The sequence below is a fragment of the Marmota monax genome, unplaced genomic scaffold, assembly GCF_021218885.2.
Source record: "Marmota monax isolate L192 unplaced genomic scaffold, Marmota_monax_Labrador192_F-V1.1 WCK01_AAM20220418_F8-fsc00002, whole genome shotgun sequence".
Classification (NCBI taxonomy): Eukaryota; Metazoa; Chordata; class Mammalia; order Rodentia; family Sciuridae; genus Marmota; species Marmota monax.
Window position 1 is genome coordinate 18,181,658 of NW_026693571.1, and position 21,645 is coordinate 18,203,302.

The following is a 21,645-nucleotide window of genomic DNA, read 5'->3' on the forward strand; positions in this document are numbered from 1 at the left end:
CGAGCAGCTTTGCTGTGGCTGACTGTGTGTCTGCTTCTCTGCTATAAATAGAAGGAGCAACTTGTATCAGATACGATCCTCTGGCCCTTGGCTCTGCCTGTCCTGCTTCATCTCCCTGCTGACTTACTCCTCTCCTCCCTAACTGCAGCAGGAAGATTCAAAGTTGGAGTCTGGTGCAGACAAGGGAAAAGAGAACTCGGACCTGAGTGGGACTGAGAGAGGGGACACATGGAATGAGGGGAGGGAGTGTGTAAGAAAATATTTAACCTAATGGAAACAAAATGTTATGTACAGTGGGCACATTGCAAAATCGAGGGTTATTTTTTATTTTTATTTTTTTTGCACTACAGGTCAGTGTCCTTTGCTTTCTAACTTAACTTGGTCTGAGTATAAGCTGATAGGCGTGGCTTAAAAACCCAGATCACGTGCAGAATCCACTGGCACTCAAGCAAACAAAATACCCTTGCAACCCAGAGGCTGTATATACTGGTGCAGGGAAGACGTCTGCAGGTATTCTTCAGTCTCCTGGACGGCAGAGAAGACAGAAAAAACATGAGCACAGCAGGCAAAGTAAGCAAAAAAGATTTACTATTGGACATATGCTCTTATTAGCATAACATGTAAAAGGATACAGTTTTTTTTTTTTTTTTTTGTCTTTATTTTATTTTTTATTTTTTTATTGTTGGCTGTTCAAAACATTACATAGTTCTTGATATGATGAATAATCTAAAATTAATTAAACTAGAAATAATATATATTAATGCAATATGCAATGTTTGTTTCGATATATGATACTTACTGAACTACAATGAAAATAAACTATTCCTAAATAACTTCAACAATGTGTAGAGTGTGTAGAATGAGTCTATTAATATCTTTATTTCCTACTTAAATAAATTTGCAATAAAGTGATAATTAATTCCAAGTCACTTGTAACTAATTGTCAAATCTACCTAACATTGGAAATGTCTGTCATCAAAGCTTATCTTTATATTGAGACACCATAATTTAAATGATATCCTTTGTAATCTTGTTCTTCTTACAAACATGGGGAAGTCAAGTTTGACTAAAGTTTTATGAGAGGATTTTGATTCAGAAAATTGAAATTTCCTTTTAAGCCTGTCAAAATCTCTAACAAAAGGCATATTGCTCTCAAAGCATTAGAATCATCAATGTTCAGAAAGACAGCATCAACATGCAAATTCTGATTGAGGTACAGAGAAATACATGCAGTCATTCAATATATCTAATTCATACTGTTTAATGGCTCAATTGCAAAAGCCTGTACAACTGTTTCCAATGTGTTTGTTGTTTGAAGAGTGGCTTGCACGTACAATATCTCACTATGGTAATTCTTGTTACAGATTCTGAGGGTTCTCTATACACTGTGTGGCACTGCAACCCCATATTGATCACAGTGGGACCACTTGACATTTGCCAGTGTTCTGATTTCATCTTGTGGTTTTTCATTTGTATTTACAATATTTCAAAAAGAAAAGTTCTTGGGAAAAAGAAAAATTTAAGTTCACCAAAACTTGGCTGAAAAAAAAATAGGAAATTTATCAAGAAAAATTGTAAACAAATCATATCAATGAAAATGATAATAAGCAATCTATCCTTTCGGGTGGAATACCACTACTTCACTCTTTGAAAACCTTTCATGTATGTTTACACTGCATTTTGTTTTCCTCAAATGCTAAATGGTGCTTAGAAACAACATCAACTTCATAAGGTAGTTGAGGATTTAATAAATTTGTACTATTGACATTTAGAATTGCATCTGGTACATTGAAATAAGTCAATGTATTTTAGTCACTGCTATTACTGTTGTTATCTAGCTTTTTGTTTGTTTTATTTTCACTCCACTTTGAAGATAAATTTGGATTGATCTTAATTTTCTCAACAGCCAACTTTGTAGCTTTGGAAAAATTACTCAATCACTAAGTCAATTAGCTTCAATCTTTTCAAATACAAAACAAAGCAATAATCCAATAGTACTTTCCTGGTAGCAACCTTGACAGGTTTAAAGATGGTAAAACCTGCACAGACCACCATGTGCCTGCCACATCATGGACACCCAATAATCAGAACCCACCTACAACTAGTATATTATTTTCAAGTACCCTCATATTTGTTTTTCCATTGACCATGGGAGAAAGGAAATTAGAGGAGGAGAAGAGGCCATTTGGGGAAAAAAAAGGCATCGTATGTGGCAAGAGAAATATGAAATTATTATAAAGTCAGATCCTGTGAACTTTAGCAGAAACTGAGCAAGTGAGAAAAAATAATGATCAAAACTTCATGTACAAGTCAACAAGTCGCAGGCAAACAATCGATTTCAGGACATTAGGATATCTGTAAGGATGGCCTAAAAAACTGTGTCTTACAGTTAATTATGATTTTCTCTCCTGTGGTAATGCTTCACACATTTTTGAAAGGTTTTTTTAAAAAACTATTTTTGTAAACCATACATATTCGTTTCTATGGAGCACTTTGTGACACAGTAGGCGAAGGGGGGGACAGATGTTTGACAAAAGTGAGAAGAACTAATTCCTTATTTTGAGAGTATCATCTTTCTGTTTGATTTACCAGGTAATAAAATGCAAAGCAGCTGTGCTTTGGGAGCAAAAGAAACCCTTTTCCATTGAAGAGGTGGAAGTTGCACCCCCTAAGGCCCATGAAGTTCGTATTAAGGTGAATTTTTTTTTTTACTTATATTTAATTTTAGGTTAAAAATTTTTCAGAGCCGGGTGTGGTGGTGCACACCTATAATCCCAGCAGCTCAGGAGGCTAAGAGGAGGATCACCTGTTCAAAACCAGCCTCAGCAACCAGGAGGCACTAGGCAACCCAGTGAGGCTTTGTCTCTAATAAAAATAAAATAGGGCTGGGGGTGTGGCTCAGTGGCTGAGTACCCCTGAGTTTAATCCCTGATACCGATTATGAAAAAAAAAAAATTCAGAGACTATTCAAAATAGAAACAACCAAAAAAATCCATTAACAGGCACTTTTTATATTATTGTTCATGTAACGTGTTACAATTATTGCTAAGTCAAGCTATAAATATATTGTTCATTTTTTGAAAAGTAACCAAAGAGCATGTACAGTATAATCCCAGTAAAACAAAAAAGAATTTATGCATCTATGCAGAAATGCAAGGGGTTATATACAAGGTATCAAAATCAATTAACCTTAAATATTTTCTTGGTGATAATCTGCAATTTTTCCTTCCAGAAAAGCATGCATTCTTGTATATCGTGTTCCACAATATTTCAGGATCAATTGTTCTGAATTATTTAATTCAGGAAAGGAAGGTAGAAAAGGGTTTTGAACAATCCTGAGGACAAACAATCTTTTGCATTTGGAGAGTAGGGGGACAATTAGCAAGACTTGAGAACTTTTCAGAAGCAGAATTTCACACATGTGGATATGTTATGTCCTTCTGAGAGTAATCATCTTCTCTGGACCTAATCACTGGACCTTTGATTTGTAGATGGTGGCCACAGGAATCTGCCGCTCAGATGACCATGTGGTCAGTGGAAACTTGCATTGGCCTCTTCCTGTGATTTTAGGCCATGAGGCAGCTGGCATTGTAGAGAGCATTGGAGAAGGGGTGACTTCAGTAAAACCAGGTACAGAATTCACATTCCGGGAATGTGCTTTAGTTCAAGATCCCAAGATCATCCAAACCGGATGAGAAAAAAGAAGCAATAAGTGCCATAAAAACTGGCGCAAACTCACAGATGAGGTGGGCTAGAGAGGTTCCCTCCTTTTCTTTCTCCCTGGTCTGACTCAGGCAGGGTACACCCTGATGATCTTGTATTTTCTCCTTCAACAACTCTTTATTGAGTAGCTACTAAATACCAGGCACCAGGTTAGTGGCTGGGGTATCTGAGCATCCAAAGAGACACAGAGCCTGCCAGAGTGGAGTCATGGAGTCATACCTTCCATTTTAGAACTACAAATGGGGCAAGGGGAAAACACCTAAGTCTAGATCCTGAGACTCTAGATCAGCTTATGGAAACCGTTACTTCTGTGCTAAGTTCACAAACTGGGGGCTGTGAGCCTAGGACTGAGTCAACACAATCTTCCTTTTCCAGTATGGCCTTCCTTCTCAAACACCGAACAAATAAAACACACTAGATGGAAGGAAACCAAAGAAAGGGCGGAAGGCATCGGTCATAAACCATATCATTTTTATTATCTTTACTCCAAGTTAAAGGTGACTGGTTACAAATGGCTAATTATTTTATTTTATTTTTTTTTTATTGGTTGTTTAAAACATCACAAAGCTCTTGACATATCATATTTCATACATTAGATTCAAGTGGGTTATGAACTCCCGTTTTTACCCCAAATACAGATTGCAGAATCACATTTGTTACACATCCACATTTTTACATAATGCCATATTAGTAACTGTTGTATTCTGCTACCTTTCCTAATTATTTTATTTTTAATACTTGTTTTATCTTTATTTTATTTTATATTAACATGCTTTTGGAGTTAAATGATAAATAAACAGAAAATTTTCATGCCATCATCCCCGCATAAAGTTTGTCTATAAAATGTAATGGGCCAACCATTTTTCTTGGTCTGGTTGGATAGGTAGTATAGATGATTAAAAACAATTATGTTTAATTCTGAAAAGATCACTTTAGCCAGTAGACTCAGCCTCCCTCTTTTCAAATATTTAATTAAACTCTGAAAAGCAAATAATAAATAAACAGTTTGATTTTTGACTTAGTTTTCTAAGCCAAAAAATGGAAATAAATTAATAACAAAAGGACACTCTTACTTTTAACTCTTGCTTTCTCTATAGCAAGAAAAATAGATCATTAATAAATTATCAGCTAAAACAGTTGATAGTTCTTGTTCTCAATGAGAGAACATTCAGAGTTGAGATTTTCACAGGAATTTTTTTAGCTCTTTGTCCCATTTTTGTTAGTCTTTCTCAAAAAGGAATGAAGATTTTTTTAAAAGCATTCCTTTCATAAAAAAGATAAGCAGTCACTTTGAAAAGTCAAAAAGTGGTTGCTGAAATTCTCATTTTGATTGTAACTTATGGCCAAGTTTTGTTTTATTTTTATTCTAAAAATGTTTTATTGCATTTATTACTTTATTTTATTCATTTTTGTTTTATTATAACTATTGTACAAAATATAAGATCTTCCCAGTATCTAGTAGAACTATGACAACTTGTTTGCAACTGAAATTTATATCTATACTTACAGCAGGAATATTTCAGGTTTAATTAAGTAAGGATTAAATGAGATGATGTGTGTTGAGTCTCCAGAAAAATTCAGGGTGTGCCATAAACATTAGCTATGAATGTAGTGGAAATAGTTTTTGAAATCCATGTTGTTTTCTACATTCATTTTTCTTCTTTGGGAATCTTCATATACATCTTAAACCCAAATAAGGAAAGGCATGGTTGATTGAACGCTATTTCTTGTAGCCTTTTAAAAGATACACATCGTTTCATGTAAGGTTAAGTTCTTGCTTTATTAATTCCTGGACAGAAATTTAAGAAAATTTTGGTTTTTTCCCCTCCAGGTGATAAAGTCATCCCCCTCTTTAATCCCCAGTGTGGAAAATGCAAAGTTTGTAAACACCCAGAAGGCAATGTCTGTTTGAAAAGCAGGTAGGTCTCTTACACTCTCCTTGCAGAGCTAACAAAGTTGTTGCACATTTGTTTGCTTCTGTTTCATGTCCCTTGTGTGTCTGTGTGTTCCATTGATCAGTTTACAACAACCCCGGGGGACCTTGATAGATGGCACCAGCAGGTTCACCTGCAGGGGGAAGCCAGTCAACCACTTCATCCACACCAGCACCTTCTGCCAGTACACGGTGGTGGATGAGATGGCCGTGGTCAAAATTGATGCAGCGTCCCCGCTGGAGAAAGTTTGCCTCATCGGCTGTGGATTTACAACCGGTTATGGCTCAGCAGTCAAAGTTGCCAAGGTAGTATTGACAATGGCCAATGAAACCCGTTAACATTAGGACAGTAAGGACCAAAAAGGGAGCAATTTCTCATAGGAATCAGAGATTATTTTCATGAATTCGTAGTGTTGATTTTGTATGTATTATTAATTTTTGAAATTATTTATTTGTTCTAATTAGTTATACATGACAGTAGAATGCATTTTGACACTTCATACATAAATGGAGCACAACTTCTCATACTTCTGGGTGTATATGTTGTAGAATCACATCAGTCATGTAATCATACAGGTACATAGTCCGATTCATTCTACTGACCTTCCTACCCCAAAACCCCTCCCCTCCCTTCACTCCCCTCTGCCTAATCCAAAGTACCTCTATTTTTCCTTAGCATGACCCCTTATTTTGAATTAGTATCCGAATATCAGAGAAAACATTTGCCCTTTAGTTTTTAGGGTTTGGCTTATTTCACTTAGCATGATATTCTCTAGTTCCATGCATTTACCAGCAAGTGCCATCATTTCATTCTTCTTTAAGGCTGAGTAATATTCCATTGTGTATATATACCACCTTTTCTTTATCCATTCATCTGTTGAAGGGCATCTAAGTTGGTTCCATAATTTGGCTATAGTGAATTGAGCTGCTTTATAAACATTGATGTAGTTGTGTCTGTATAGTATGCTGCATTTTAAGTCCTTTGTGTATAATTTCAAGAGTGGGATAGCTGGGTCAAATGGTGGTTCCATTCCAAGTTTTCTAAGGAATCTCCATACTGCTTTCCATAATGGCTGCACCAATTTGCAGTCCCACCAGCAATGTATGAGTGTACCTTTCCAACATTCATTGTTGCTTGTATTCTTGATCATTGCCATTCTGACTGGAGTGAGATGGAATCTCAGTGTAGTTTCGCATTTCTCTAATTGCTAGAGATGTTGAACATTGTTTTACATTTTTGTTGATCAATTGTATTTTTTCTGTGAAGTGTTTGTTCAGTTCCTTAGCCCACTTATTGATTGGGTTATATGTTTGTTTGTTTGTTTGTTTTTGGTGTTAAGTTTTTTGAGTTCTTTATATATCCTGGAGATTAATGCTTTTTCTGAAGTGCATGAGATTTTCTCCCATTCTATAAGCTCTCTCTTCACATTATTGATTGTTTCCTTTGCTGAGAAGCTTTTTAGTTCGAAACCATCCCATTTATTGTTTCTTGATTTTACTTGTTGTGCTTTAGGAGTCTTATTAAGGAAGTTAGTTCTTAAGGCAACCTGGTGAAGATTTGGGCCTATTTTTTCTTCTATTATAGGGTCTCTGTTCTAGTGCCTTTGATCTACTTTGAATTGAGTGTTGTGCAAGGTGAGAGATAGGGGTTGAATTTCATTTTGTTACATATAGATTTCCAATTTTCTCCACACTATTTGTTGAAGAAGCTATCTTTTTTCCAATGAATTTTTTTGGCACCTTTGTCTAGTATGAGATAACGGATTTATGTGGGTTTGTCTCTGTGTCCTCTGTTCTGCACCATTGGTCTAAGTATCTGTTTTGGTGCCAATACCATGCTGTTTTTGTTAGTATGGCTCTGTAATACAGTTTAAAGTCTGGTATTGTGATGCCTCCTGCTTCACTTTTCTTGCTAAGGATTGCTTTGGCTATTCTGGGTCTCTTATTTTTCCAAATGAATTTAATGATTGCTTTTTCTATTTCTATGAAGAATATCATTAGGATTTTAATAGAAATTGTAGGCTGGGTATATAGCTCAATTGGTAGAGTGCTTGCCTTGGATGCATAAGGCCATGGGTTCAATCCCCAGCACCACACACACAAAAAATAAATTTAATAGAAATTGCATTAAATCTGTATAATGATTTTGGTAGTATGGTCATTTACTCAAGGGCATGGCAGGTTTTTCATCTTCTAAGGTCCTCTTCAATTTCTTTCTTTAGTATTCTGTAGTTTTTATTGTAGAGGTCTTCACCTGTTTTGTTAGATTGTTTCCCCAATTTTTTTTAGGCTATTGTGAATGGTGTAGTTTTCCTAATTTCTCTTTCAATGGATTCAACACTGATATATAGGAAAGTGTTTAATTTATGGGTGTTTGTAGTGTTGATTATTAATAGAAAAATAGTCCCCGGAAAAATTTGAGACCATGTCTTAGAAAATTTACCTGTTTATCACAGATGAAAATGCTGTTGATACTAAGTTAAGAATAAGTTAAGAAAAAGCAAATATTTCATTTTCAATAATTATTATCTTATATTTCTGTCTTTGTGGGACTACTAACTTTTATGTCTGGGGTGTCACTTATTCATTCTACAATTAGAGAGTAACTATACACATATCAGGCCAATAGGTTCTACTGGGTTCTAAAGCAGTCAAAGCAAATAAAATGAAGTGTTTGCCTTAGAGGAGCCAAAAACCATGGATACCTTACTCCCAGGATTAGGATCAATAATATATTCCAAAGCCTCATCCTATGACTTTCAAACTGGAAACCACCCACTCTGCAGATCCAAAGAGAAATGCAATGAAGCTTTAACAATGTGTTATTTCCACCCATTATGGGATTTCACTGCTGCACTTCTCCCCTGCCATGAACAAACACACACACACACACACACACACACACACACACACAGAGGATACTCACAAATATGGATTTCATTCATTATTCAAATACAATCCAACTTTATGGTGCATTATTGTTCTGTGCACTTTTTTGTTGTTTTAATTTTCTTCTTCTTTCTTTCTTTTTTTTCTTTGTTGTTGTTGTCTACGAACCTTTGTTTTTTTATTTGTTTGTTTTTTATATGCAATGCTGAGAATTGAGCCCCCTGCCTCACACATGCTAAATAAGCAATCTTTCCACTGAGCCACAACCCCAGCCCCTCTGTGCTTACTTGTTAATTCAGGAATGAAGACACACAAATATCACATTAGTCACAACCTATTTTATCTTAAAGTTGTCAGTTGAATTTCATCTGTTGTTTATGCTTTGCTTTAAGCCCAGAATAACTCTTAAATGCTTCACATCTAATTTCTGCTCTCTTCACACTGGTTGTGATTACTGGTTGTGTGTTAATGGACCGGGGAAGGGGTTGCTTATTGGTAGCTTGATTGGATTATTTCTTGGTCTCCTGGAGTGACCTTGTCTACTTTTTTCATCCCTTACTCCCTACCCCCACTAAATTGCTTGTGTGTGTGTATAATGTACTGAAGCTGACTATCAATGATTTGAGCCATTGACAGTTTCTTCAAGATTTGAGTCATTGGGGGCTGTGGTTTAGTTCAGTGGTAGAGTGCTTGCCTAGCATGCATGAGGCACTATGTTCTATTCTCAGCACCAAATATAAATAAATAAATAAATAAATAAATAAATGGTATTGTGTCTATCACAACTCAAAAGAAAAAAAATGATTAGAGTCATTGACATTTGTAGCTTAAAGATCATCCAGTTCAATGGTTCTCAGCCTTGGCTCCCCATTGAAGTGACTGGGGATGGCATTTCACCTATAGAGATTCTGATTGAATTTGTATGGACTGTGACATTGTGATATTTTTAAGCTCTCTAGGTGTATCCACTGTGGAGCAAAGCTGAAAAGCCACTGACTCCTCACCCTGTTTAAACATGAAGCAAGAGTAACCAAAAGAGATTTTGACAGCAATTTGGATACAGTCTGAACAGCTCCTGGGAGCATCCAAGGCTGCAATTTATACAGCATGGACACTGCAGCGATTGTGTAATCCATTTTTGCATTTTCAAAAACAGGTCACCCAAGGTTCCACCTGTGCTGTGTTTGGCCTGGGAGGAGTTGGCCTGTCTGTTATCATGGGCTGTAAAGCAGCTGGAGCATCCAGGATCATTGGAGTGGACATCAACAAAGACAAATTTGCAAAAGCCAAAGAAGTGGGTGCCACTGAGTGCATCAACCCTCAAGACTACAACAAGCCCATTGAGGAGGTATTGAAGGAACTGAGTGACGGAGGTGTGGACTTTTCCTTTGAAGTCATTGGTCGGCTGGACACCATGGTATATACCTTCACGTGCCTTGAGCTTTTCACTTTTGCAATCTAGAGTATGCAGCAGAATATGAATATTATGTATAATATGTTTTTGGAATAGTGATTTCCATCTTCTTTTTATTACTTGGATTACTTAATTTATTGCTATGAGAAATCCTTCATTTTATCAGCTAATCAAACTTGTCTCAAGTAAGATTTCTCTTTTAATGAAGGAAAGGGTTCATTTTTTAATTGAGCCATTACAAATTAACTTTATTGGTTTTCTTGTCCTTTTTTTATCTTTACAGAATATTTTCTGGTACTTAGCAGGAAAAGTATATGTGTCTGAAAGTGATTCAGTGTTTCCAATATCTATTAAATTAAATTCCTGCCCATAAGGAATTTAATCTTACTATTCTTTGATTTGTGCTCAGATTTCCAGCTTGTTCAAATATCAATACTCTACTCTAGTGATTGTCCTTCTGAGCCTAAGATTCAAATCCAAATGGCTATTCAGAGTCTCCATTAGGAATATCAGTAGATCTGCTCTGACAGGTTCTGTTACATGGATCCAGAAGAAGAGATGAGCCCCCATTTCTCAATCAGAGTAGAAGAAGTGAGGCATCCAGTGACAGTGTTCCTGCTAGTTCATAAAGCATCATTCAATTCAGGAGGCCATTCAATGACCCACCAGCTAAGGGTCCTTGAGCAAGTGGCTCAAGCTCTGTGTCTCAGCATCCTCACTTGTCAAACATGTCCATTTGCGTGTTTTAATATGAGTCAGTACATTTCAACAACTTAGAAGAGGGTCAGGCCTTGGTAAGTATCTCATTTATATTGCCATCACTATGGTAGGACTAATAGCAATAAGACTATTATTATCATTCTGAACATCCCACTCCAAAAGGTACTTATTGGGTTGGTCCTGGGTCCAAGCCCTGTAGTTAAAGGAAGAAAGGAATCCTTATTCAGGGGTGGGGGGACAGTCCAGCCAGGCTGGAAGCTCTAAATCTATGGATGGAGAATGGGACATATGACAGGCCCTTTTTCCCCTGCCACAGCCTCTGGCACCCTCTTTGTGTCTCTGTCTTATTCAGCACAAGATCAAAAATAATTCTCCCTTGATTTGACTTATGCTTTCCTCCTCTGTACTATCTGGGAAAACCACTAATATACTTATTTACTGCAAAAAGCAGTATATTCCTGGTAGGTCAGCTCTCCAGTTACTGACACCTGAGTTATATTTCAAAAACTAAACAAGATGTTGGTAGCTTTTTTGGTTTTCAGTAAAAAAACACTTCAACAAGTAAATATATACATAATACAATTTTTTTAACCTGGCAAATTTGATTTTCCTCCACATTCTTAACAAGTATGATTTAATAAACTTTTTTGTTTTAATTAATTCTGAATTTTTTTCAAATATCATTAGCTACTTCAAAGGAGAAAAGAGCAATTTGGGGCCAACTATTATTTTACCAACAGAAAATATGTCCTAAGGAAACTGACTGCCTTCACACATCATTTTATTTTACCACAGAGACAGCAGAGTGCCTGGTACATAGAGAGCATCAGCATCTATATATTGAAGTGAATACTTTTAAAAAATCAGCAGATTTCTGCCACTCCCCAAATTTAAGACAGATATATCTCATAACTTTGTATGGATTACATGAAATAATGCAAGTAAAATATTTATCACAGTGTCACTCTCGATACATGTCAGCTGGTGATACGCCTATGAAACACTATTTCCAAGCTTGCAGTTCTTACACCATCTTTGGAATATGTATGACATTACTTTCAAATAATTCCAAATATCAATTCCTGTGTGTAATACGTTTCTAGCTGTATTTTACCTAACCAGAGTTCTCTAGAATTCTGCTGAAAAAGTCCCCAGAGACCAATAAGACCCAACTGTTGAGGTTCACCAGGAAAACCTAGTGGTATTGGTAATTGGGATCTGTGCCCTGAGAGTAAAATTCTTTGCAGACTTGGCCTGGGAGAATATGCCATAGATGATGGAGGTTCAAAGAGAGACCAACTTTTTCCGAGGCTGTAGCTTTTCTCACTGTGCCCTTTTTCTATTTTCCCTCATGGAACTGGGTTGTTGCTTTATTTGAAGATGCCAAATGCTTTTTAGCCACATGCTCTGAGGAGATCTGGTCTTCCGAATGTCATTCTTCAAAATCAAAATGTGTATCTTTGGAAATTCTAACACACTCTTTTACTACAGACTATGTTAAAAAATGACTAGAGGGGGACAGTTTCCTGGACTGTCTTTTGAATATCCAGAATAATAGATTCTGTTTAAAGTAAAACTTGTATACATTGGAGAGAGGCAAACATCATGTAAAGCATGTCCATTTTAGAAATGGACAACAGAATTGGAATTTACTAAAAAGAGAGATTACCAAGTGGACAAGAGACAAATTTTGATGACAAAATCATTATATCTTATTCACCAATCAAAAACCTGTTCAAAATACATACTTAATAGATAAATAAAAAATCAAATAGTGAATTCATAGATTGCCTAAGAATCATGTGATGATCAAACAGTGAAAAACTTTGTGAAAACCCAGACTTTACATATGTGTGTAATGATATTTGCCAATTTATTAGTTTATAAAGAAAAATGAAGTACATATAAAATGATTCATCCATTCTTTCACTGAAAAAAAAAAAAAACACCTTTCTGGGTATTTCTCCAAGCAGCAACACTATCCCAGATACAATGGGAAATGAAGCAGAAGACAATTTCCTTCTTCCAATATCCTGTGAATTATGAGTAGGTACTATCTATCTGAGAATCTACTTTAAAGATGCAAAATATTGATTTTTTTTTATTTCAGCTTTCTGCCCTGTTATGTTGTCAAGATTCATATGGTGTAAGCGTCATCGTAGGGGTACCTCCTCATTCCCAAAACATCTCCATGAATCCTATGCTGCTATTGACTGGACGCATCTGGAAAGGAGGAATTTTTGGTGGTAAGTTGTTAAGCCTGAGGACTAAATTTTCATTAACCTCAGAATTTCCTCCTTTTTACAAGTGACAAGGTCAGGTTTTGAAAAACAATGGGTTACTACATTGAACATTTATTTTTTTAAATGAACTAAAATTTCTATTGTATCTATAGGCTCCAAATTAATTATATGTGGAACTAATGAAGAGAGAAAGTCCCAAGACAGAATATTCTGGTATCCCCATAAATCTTTCAGCATCAGCTCTTTTCATACTCGTTACATAAGGCACAAAAATTCTTTGTAGGACACAGGAAATCTGTAGCAATAATTTATGCCTATATTCACTGCATATTTAGACAATTGCAAACTTTGCTTTTTTGTCTTTGGTCATGCTTATCCGTATTGTAATTTCTCAGTGTAGAGCTAATAGGCACCTGAAAGCTAGCTAAGGACCCTACTTTATCTGGGAAGATTAAAAAAAAAGTCAAAGCACTACAAAAGGGTATTGAAGGGCTCATTGTCTGACTTCACTAATAGCAGTCCACAGAATGTAGCACTTTTTACAGACTTTTATTTTAATTTCATTGGAAAGTCTCCTCTCCAATTCTCCTGCTTACTCCGACTAACTCTAACAATGATATTGTCTTCTTTTCAGGTTTTAAGAGTAAAGATTCTATTCCCAAACTTGTGGCTGATTTTATGGCTAAGAGGTTTTCACTGGATCCATTAATAACGAATGTTTTACCTTTTGAAAAAATAAATGAAGGATTTGAACTGCTTCGCTCTGGAAAGAGGTAGATTTTAAGTTTCTTTTTATGGTAGGGGACTTTCTAACAGAGAATGAAAAAGTGAAAGGATGAGGAGAAAGTTGATGTCTCTTGGTTTCCCATCACCAGTTCAGTCTTTGCAGATAGCACATCTCAGATTACACTGTGAGAATCTAAGAACAGTTGCTTTGGGTTTCCTATCCAGCTAAAGCCAAATGACGTTGATGACAATACATCTGAGTGATCAGAGACAGAGATCAGAATGTTCACTTTTGCCAGAGAAAGCGTCAGAGTCACACAATCATAGCTACAATATGGAGTCACTGAAGCCTCAGCTTGGCTATCTAAGGATGATCATTAATGGCTATAAATAATGTTCTGGACATCCCCAAAAACTTTCATTATAGGAGTAAGAGGAACTACATTGGGATGATTTTATATACAGATACTAGTAGTTTTTCATGAAAAATACTACTATTATTGTTATTTCTTTCTGCAGTTTACAAAGACTTTTTCACAAATAAAAATTATAATAAGGGGATGAGTACAAAATGCTATGTTAAATGTTTAAGTCTTATAATTTCTCCAAAGCGTAGGAGAAAGATGACTGAGACAGGAGGATCACGAGTTCAAAGCCAGCTTCAGTAGTGAGGCACAAAGCAACTCAATGAAACCCTTTCTCTTAATTAAAAAAAAAATACAAAAAAGGGCTGAGGATGTGGCTCAGTCATTGAGTGCCCCTGGGTTCAATCCCCAGTTCAATCCCCAGTTCAATCCCTACCCACCAAAAAGTCAATTCATTTTCTACCCCTAACATTTAACACAACCACCTAATTGAATGAGTTTTGTCACCTGCATTTATGTGACAGCTAGGTAGAGTTACATTTGCCTCCCACCTTCTTGTTCCATTATGTATTTTCTGCTACCCCCCCCAACTTCTTCTCATGAGATTTTCAACTTTAAATAGTATTTCTGATAAAATACTATAGTAGATATTCATCTTACCATATTCTTGAGGTGAGAAAGAACATAGCTTCTACAGAGCTCCAACTGCCTTCCTAATGGTCTTATCTGCATTACCTCATGTGATTCACAAGCAATGCTGGCATGCTGGTCCCCTGTCACTATCTTAGGAGAAAAGCTGAACCTCAGAGAGAATATGGCTTAGCCCAAGTCATACAGGTAATAGGCAGGGGAGCCAGAAATCACAATTAGATCTGTTGGATAGCAAAGTTGATTTACTTTCTGTGAAACCACACTGCCTCTCAAGAGCTCAAGAGCTATGGAACAAGCAGTTATCAAACGTTAGCAGCAGCAGCAGCAGCTGGTTAAATAGAATGATGGCAAACGTAGAGATACCAAAACCAGATGGCAGTGTTGGACAACAGGTAAATCATTAAGCAGGCCTGAATGCTCTTTATGAGATGTCCTTCCACTGAATGTGAATATTTAAGTAATACAAACCCTGTTAATAAGCAAAGAATAAAAATTATACTTTTCAGTATTAGTAAGGATAAGATGATATGGTCACTTTCATATACTGTTTGTAGGAATATTAACTGTTATATTCTTTGGGGGAAAGCAATTACATAATTTGTAATTTGAAACTTTTTTAAAAACAGATCCTTTGTGCAGGAATTCTATTTCTAAAAGCCTATTATACAGAAATAAATGTGTAAACACACATAGATGTTTACATGTTTACTTGCTACCAATAGTATCAAAAGTTAGAAACATTGTAGAAGTCTAATATTAAGAGAATCTTTAAATACCAACCACATGTTAGAAATTAATGAAGCCAAGCTAGGGATGTAACTGGGTGGTAGAGAACTTGCTTTGCATCTGTGAGTCCCAAGTTTAATCCCCAACACCACGAAAAAGAAAAATGATTTTATTACAGTGGGAAATACTCATAACATAATTATAGATAAAATTATATAATTCTCATAAAATAGAAAATACAAACTTGCATACACAATATAATCCCAAATTTTCAAAAACAACAGAAAAAGTATACATATATCTAAAAAATGATTAAATAAAATATTAACAAGGGTTATCTCTAAGTTGTGGAATTATAGGTTATTTTTACTTTCATCTTTATACAATACAGTATTTTCTAATTTAACTATGTATAATTGCTTACACACACACGCACATATATATATATGGGTATCTATTGAAAATTTTCAAAAAGACATGAAGATCAATTTTTCTGAAAGTGTTTTTCCATCAGAAGGTGTTTTTTTTTAAATTTTATTTATTTTTATTTTTTTATTTGTTGTTTTTACATATACATGACAGTAGAGTGTACTTTGACATACTATACATACATGAGATACAACCCATTACAATTTTGATCCTATTCTTGTAGTTGAACATGATATGAAGTGTATTCATACTGGTAGTATATTCATATATGAGCATAGGAAAGTTATGTCCGATTCATTCTACTGTCTTTCCTATTCCCATCTTCCTCCCTTCCCTTCATTCCCCTTTGTCTAATCCCATGAACTTCTATACTTCCCTCCCTACCTTCCCTTGTTATAGGTCAGCATTCACATATCAGAGAGAATATTCAATCTTTGTTTTTTGTTTTTTGGGGACAGGCTTATTTCACCTAGCATATTCTCCAGTTGCATCCATTTACGGGAAAATGCCATAATTTCATTTTTCTTCATGGCTGAGTAATAATTCATTATGTATATATATATCACTTTTTAAATCCATTCATCTGTTGAAGGGCCATACCTTGGTTATTGTGAATTGATTGATGTGGCTGCATCACTGTAGTATGCTGATTTTAAGTCCTTTGGGTTTAAGCTGAGGAGTGGGATAAGTGGATCAAATAGTGTTTCCATTCCAAGTTTTTTAAGGAATCTCCATACAGCTTTCCAGATTGGTTGCACCAATTTATAGTCCCACCAGCAATGTATGAGTGAAGCTTTTCCCCACATCCTCACCAACATTAATTGTTACTTGTATTCTTTATAATTGCCATTCTGAGTGGAGTGAGGTGGAATGTCAGTGTAGTTTTAACTTGCATTTATTTAATTGCTGGAGATGTTGAACACTTTTTCATATATTTTTTGACCATTTGTATTTCTTAGAAGGTGGTTTTTCACATTGGCATTAGTTCCCATATAAATGTTACATTTCCAATATTCCCAAGAATGAAGTTCTCTTAGAATTAATCTGTACCAACTTTATCATCTACTTCTAAGAATCTTTAACCATCTCTGCACCAAATCTCTATTAAACCTTTGACATGGCCTTAACTTTACTAACCTATCAGTTCCCTTAGGCAAGTTATCTATCATCTTATAATTTGTATTTGAGTTTGAATCCCAACCCCATGCTAGATGTGTGACTAGAGCAAGTTTATAAATCTAAGTCTCAGTTTCTATCATCTCTAAAATGGAAATAATATGAAAAACTACCTAGTAGTATTATTGTTTAGGTTGAAAATTAAATGAGATAATGTTTGAAAAGCATCCACAAAGAACATGACAAATAACAGGAATGCATTACAAGTTATTACTTATTTTCATATTTTATGGCAGGCATACAGACTCAAAAAATATATTGTTTTGTTTAAAGGATTCTAATGTTGAACTAAACTCTAAGTGGTAGCTATATTCAGGGTGTTGTGAGTGAGTTTAAGATTGGAGAAAACACAAGAGAGTACCAGAAAGGACAAATTGCCTTATATTAGCTTAATACACAAGGAACTTAATACACAAGGATGGCAGAGGAATGTCTGGGAACACAGATTTTCACTGAGACACATCAAATGTTTAATTCACTCACACGGAAGAGTGTGAATTGCCTAACTGATAAAAATGTCTTTTCCTTCCTGTTTCAGTATCCGGACCATCCTGACATTTTGAGACCATCCAGATGCCTTGCCTTGGAGCAGTATTCCGACTCCTCCTCATATCATCAAGAATACCAGCCAGAAAAGCATCATCAATTCTGTTCCTTAGAGATGGAATCAATAAAATTACACATACAAGCTTTCTCTGGAAAATCAGAAATTCCTGTGAAATCATTTTTTCAAGCAAATGTTTAGAATCCAAGTGAGAGTTATTGAACTTTAGCAGGTGATTGAGGCTAGTAAGCTTTTCATCTTAAGCATATGACTTATGCCATCTTTCCTACTGAGGAAGGCTATTTCTTGTGAGTTCTTATATATTTTTTCTCTCTTTTTAACCATCAGTCATTTACACTAAGTGGAGGGGATCTTCCACCTGTCCCCAGCATAAACACAGCAGGCAATTGTGCTTGAAGTCATCTGTGTCTGTCTCTATTTCCACTGTCTGTGCTTTCCTTTCTGTAAAATGTATCAAAGTCAAGGTCAACACCATAGTGTGGTAAAGGATAGACTCAGGTTTAAAAATGTAGAATGTTCAGCACTTTTGAATCCAGGGAATTTCTTAGTAACTAAAAGGAAATGTCACACATTCTCATACCATGATGGGAAATGTTTTGTTTACTGCCATTATACTCTTTCTTTGCAGTGAATATGTAATTGCTCTCTTAAATAAAATCAGGTATTATGTTTATGTGATAAATGTGAGGTTTGAATAGTAAATGTGGAAAATAAACTCTTCCTGGACCATATTTTAAAAATCTGTGATTTATATTCATGAAGGCCCTTTATGGGCTAGACAGTTAATGATTACAACTGACTAAGGTGTCACTCTTTTTTGTTAAAAATTATGTGATGACTCTTAAAGTCCAGGGGGCATGGGATTGCAGGCAACTGTGAACACATCATTTAAGATGGTAACTTAGCAATGGCATAAACACCCCCAAGAAGTATGTCTTCTAAGTAGATATAGATACATGTACATACCTTTTTGCAAAAATTGTTTTCTATCTAGAACTTTTCTATAAAGAACCATGACTTAAACCAAGTCTATAATCCTGGATTAATTGAATATTTTGGATATGTTCAGACCCATTTGTTGATGCTTTCCCAGTAGCAGAAGATCTACATTATGAGCTTTATCTCCGATATTGTATTCTATTCTTATTTTTATTTAAAAGATTGATAGCTCTCTTCAAAAGTGTTATTGCTATATCTATGATCTCTTTGATTTTGTAAAAAGGACACTAGACTTAGAGTAAAACAACTTACTACTTACTCTGTGACCTTCAGAAAGTCACTCAAACTCTCTGAACCTGTTGATTATTTGATTTAATGAAATTACTCTATCAAATCATTACAGCTTTACAGAGGAAGGGGGTGGGAGGGAAAAGGAGGCACAGGGGACTGAAATGGAGCGAGACAAATTTTATGCATGTATGGTTATGTCAAAATGATACCAACCATTATGTATAACTATAATGCAGTAATAAAAACATTAAAAAGTTTTCTTTTAAAGATTAAATGGTATGATGCTAGTGAAAAAAAACTTTAAAGTATTGAAATGCCATGGAAATATAGAGAATGTGTGTTTGCTTTGTCAGAGGATATATTCAACGTCAAGGGAGCTTTCAGAATGTACCAAAAATAATACATTCTTAAGGAGACCACCCTTTGCTGGGGATTGTGTGGTTTTTTACATTGGTACTGATGATGTGAGATCCAGAGAAAGAAGGTTTGGTTCTAACTTCCACTTCACACTTGTGGGCATGAGATCTGGCTGGTGGTACAGAGGCCTCATCTAGCTTCTACCCTCCACCCTCCCAGGTTGGGGGAGTCAGGGGAGCAGGTCACAGATGGGCACTGTTGGTGTTCTCACACAGGAACACAGTCTTCCATGTGGCGGGGGCAGAGTAGGTCACATGTACAGAATCTAAGTTACATGGACATTGTTGGGGAAGGAGGGGGATGACATCAAAACATCCACAGAGTGGCTCGCATCCTGACAGCCTGAAGAGCGCACATAGTTGGGGTTTGGGATGGTTTCCAGCAAAGCTTGACTCTTGAATCAAGAACTTCTATATTTGCTTGAGTCCAAGAAAGGGGAAAAAAAAGTAACTCTTAATGTATATAGTTTGCACTCACTTTTAGGTATCAGTGAAGAGCTTAACTAGAAGGAAGAAAATTTTCAAAGTTCAAAGAGAAAGAGTTTTAGGAAGATGGTGTACCTACTAACTCTGAAATACCAACTTAGCTCCTTAATACACTGACAAAGACGAATAACAGATGAACTCTGCATTGACTTCTGAAGACTTTACAAGTCACTGAAACTGCTGTTGGGACTGAGAGTCACCTGGAAGTCAAAGGCAACTGAGAACAGGTCTATACTTGATAATTACAGACTTCTAAGCCTGATTATTAAATTCTGTTAACAAAGGCTCTATGCACCTCTAACAACCTATTAGAACCTCTGTTAGGTGTTCCCGGAAAAATCTTAAAGTAGCAATTTTATCAAAGTACACTAAGTTCTGTTTGCTATCAAATTCCTAACAATACTTAGGAAGTAGGCTATCACAAAGAGAAACAAAAATTGGTGGGGCAAGAATACAGCAGGAGCTGTACAGTGGGGCCAAATCATGCTCCTAGGAGAAGAAATGGACCTGGGCATGGGTGTGGCTGGCTCATTTCATTCCCTGGGACTCAGCACCCAGAAGACATCTCACAGCTGCACAATTCTCAAGGGAACCCAGAGCTTGCTCAATACCCCAAAGAGCTAACTCAAAACAAAGTTAATTAAAGACAGAAAGAAAGACTGGTTTGTGTGTTCCAGCTTGTTCCTTGAAGTATTGACAAGTCAACCAATTACACAGAAACTTTATTATCCATGAAAGCAGGTCAGAGAGGTCACCAAATAACTCTTATCTAAATATATTATTTAAAGACTACTACTCTTGCAGAAACCAGTAATTAACAGATATTGAAATGACATAAGGAGATAGAATCACAGTTTTGAAATGCCTTCTGTATCTGAATTCAAGCCTCAGTAAATGAGAACAAACAAACTCTGGAGGGAAATAAATCCTTTCATTAACAAAAAGACTTTTACCAGGTGCAATGGCACATGCAAGCCTGTAATCCCAGCTGCTCAGGGGCTAAAGCAAGAGGATCACAAGTTAAAAGCCAGCCTCAGCAATTTAGCAAGGCTCTAAACAACTTAGCTGAGACTCTAAGTATAAAAGACCCTGTCTCTAAGTATAAAAGACCTTTTCTCTAAGTATAAAAAGTGCCCTTCAGATGAATAGATAAAGAAAATGTGGTATACATGCACAATAGAATATTATTCAGCATTAAAAGAGAATAAAATCATGGCATTTGCAGGTAAATGGGTGGAGCTGGAGAATATAATTCTAAGTAAAATTAGCTAATCCCCCAAAACCTAATGCCGAATGATTTCTCTGATTTAAGGATGCTGATTCAAAATATCCTGCAGGAGGTGTGGGATGGGAGGATTAAATGAACTCTAGATAGGGCAAAGGGGAAAAGGGGATGGAGGAGAATAAGGGTGCATAGGGGTATGAAAGATGGTGGAATGTGATGGTCATCATTTCGTGTATGAAGACATAAAGATGTGACTCTTCTTTGTGTACAGCCAGAGATATAAAAAATTGTGCTCTATATGTGTAATATGAATTATAATGCATTCTGTTGTCATATATAACAAAACTTTTTGAATTAAAAAAAAGGCTGGAGATGTGGCTCAGTGGTTGAGTGCCCCTGGGTTCAACCCCCATTACCAAAAAAAAAAAAAAAAAAAAAAGGAAATTCTAAGACCTTTGGTATGGTGGTATGGGTTTTGTCTTTCCAAAAATCTTCAAACAACAATGACTAGCTAAGAATTTGGAGGAGTCCATGAGCAATTTATTTTACATTTGCTATCTTCTCCCTTGGGGACTCTAAAAGACAGAGATCACTCAAGAATACACTAGTTGACTTGAGAGCACAAGAGAGATTGAAAGCTCCCTGAAAGCTCTGTTTTCCATTTCTGCAATAGTTCTGAGGAAAAGGAAGAGAGTGAAGAAGGAAGGGAATAACAATCACCCCCCTCC

General features: G+C 36.0%; 1 protein-coding gene across 1 annotated transcript; it reads left to right on the forward strand.

Moving 5' to 3' along the window:
- The first annotated feature begins 378 nt into the window (after positions 1-378).
- Positions 379-19,064, forward strand: LOC124102461 (alcohol dehydrogenase E chain). The gene is made up of 9 exons (XM_046458757.2): positions 379-570; positions 2,593-2,694; positions 3,492-3,630; positions 5,555-5,642; positions 5,743-5,962; positions 9,702-9,962; positions 12,790-12,925; positions 13,557-13,695; positions 17,534-19,064. The coding sequence occupies exons 1-9, from the start codon at positions 553-555 to the stop codon at positions 17,556-17,558; spliced, it is 1,128 nt and encodes a 375-aa protein (XP_046314713.1). The 5' UTR covers positions 379-552; the 3' UTR covers positions 17,559-19,064.
- Positions 19,065-21,645: the final 2,581 nt, after the last annotated feature.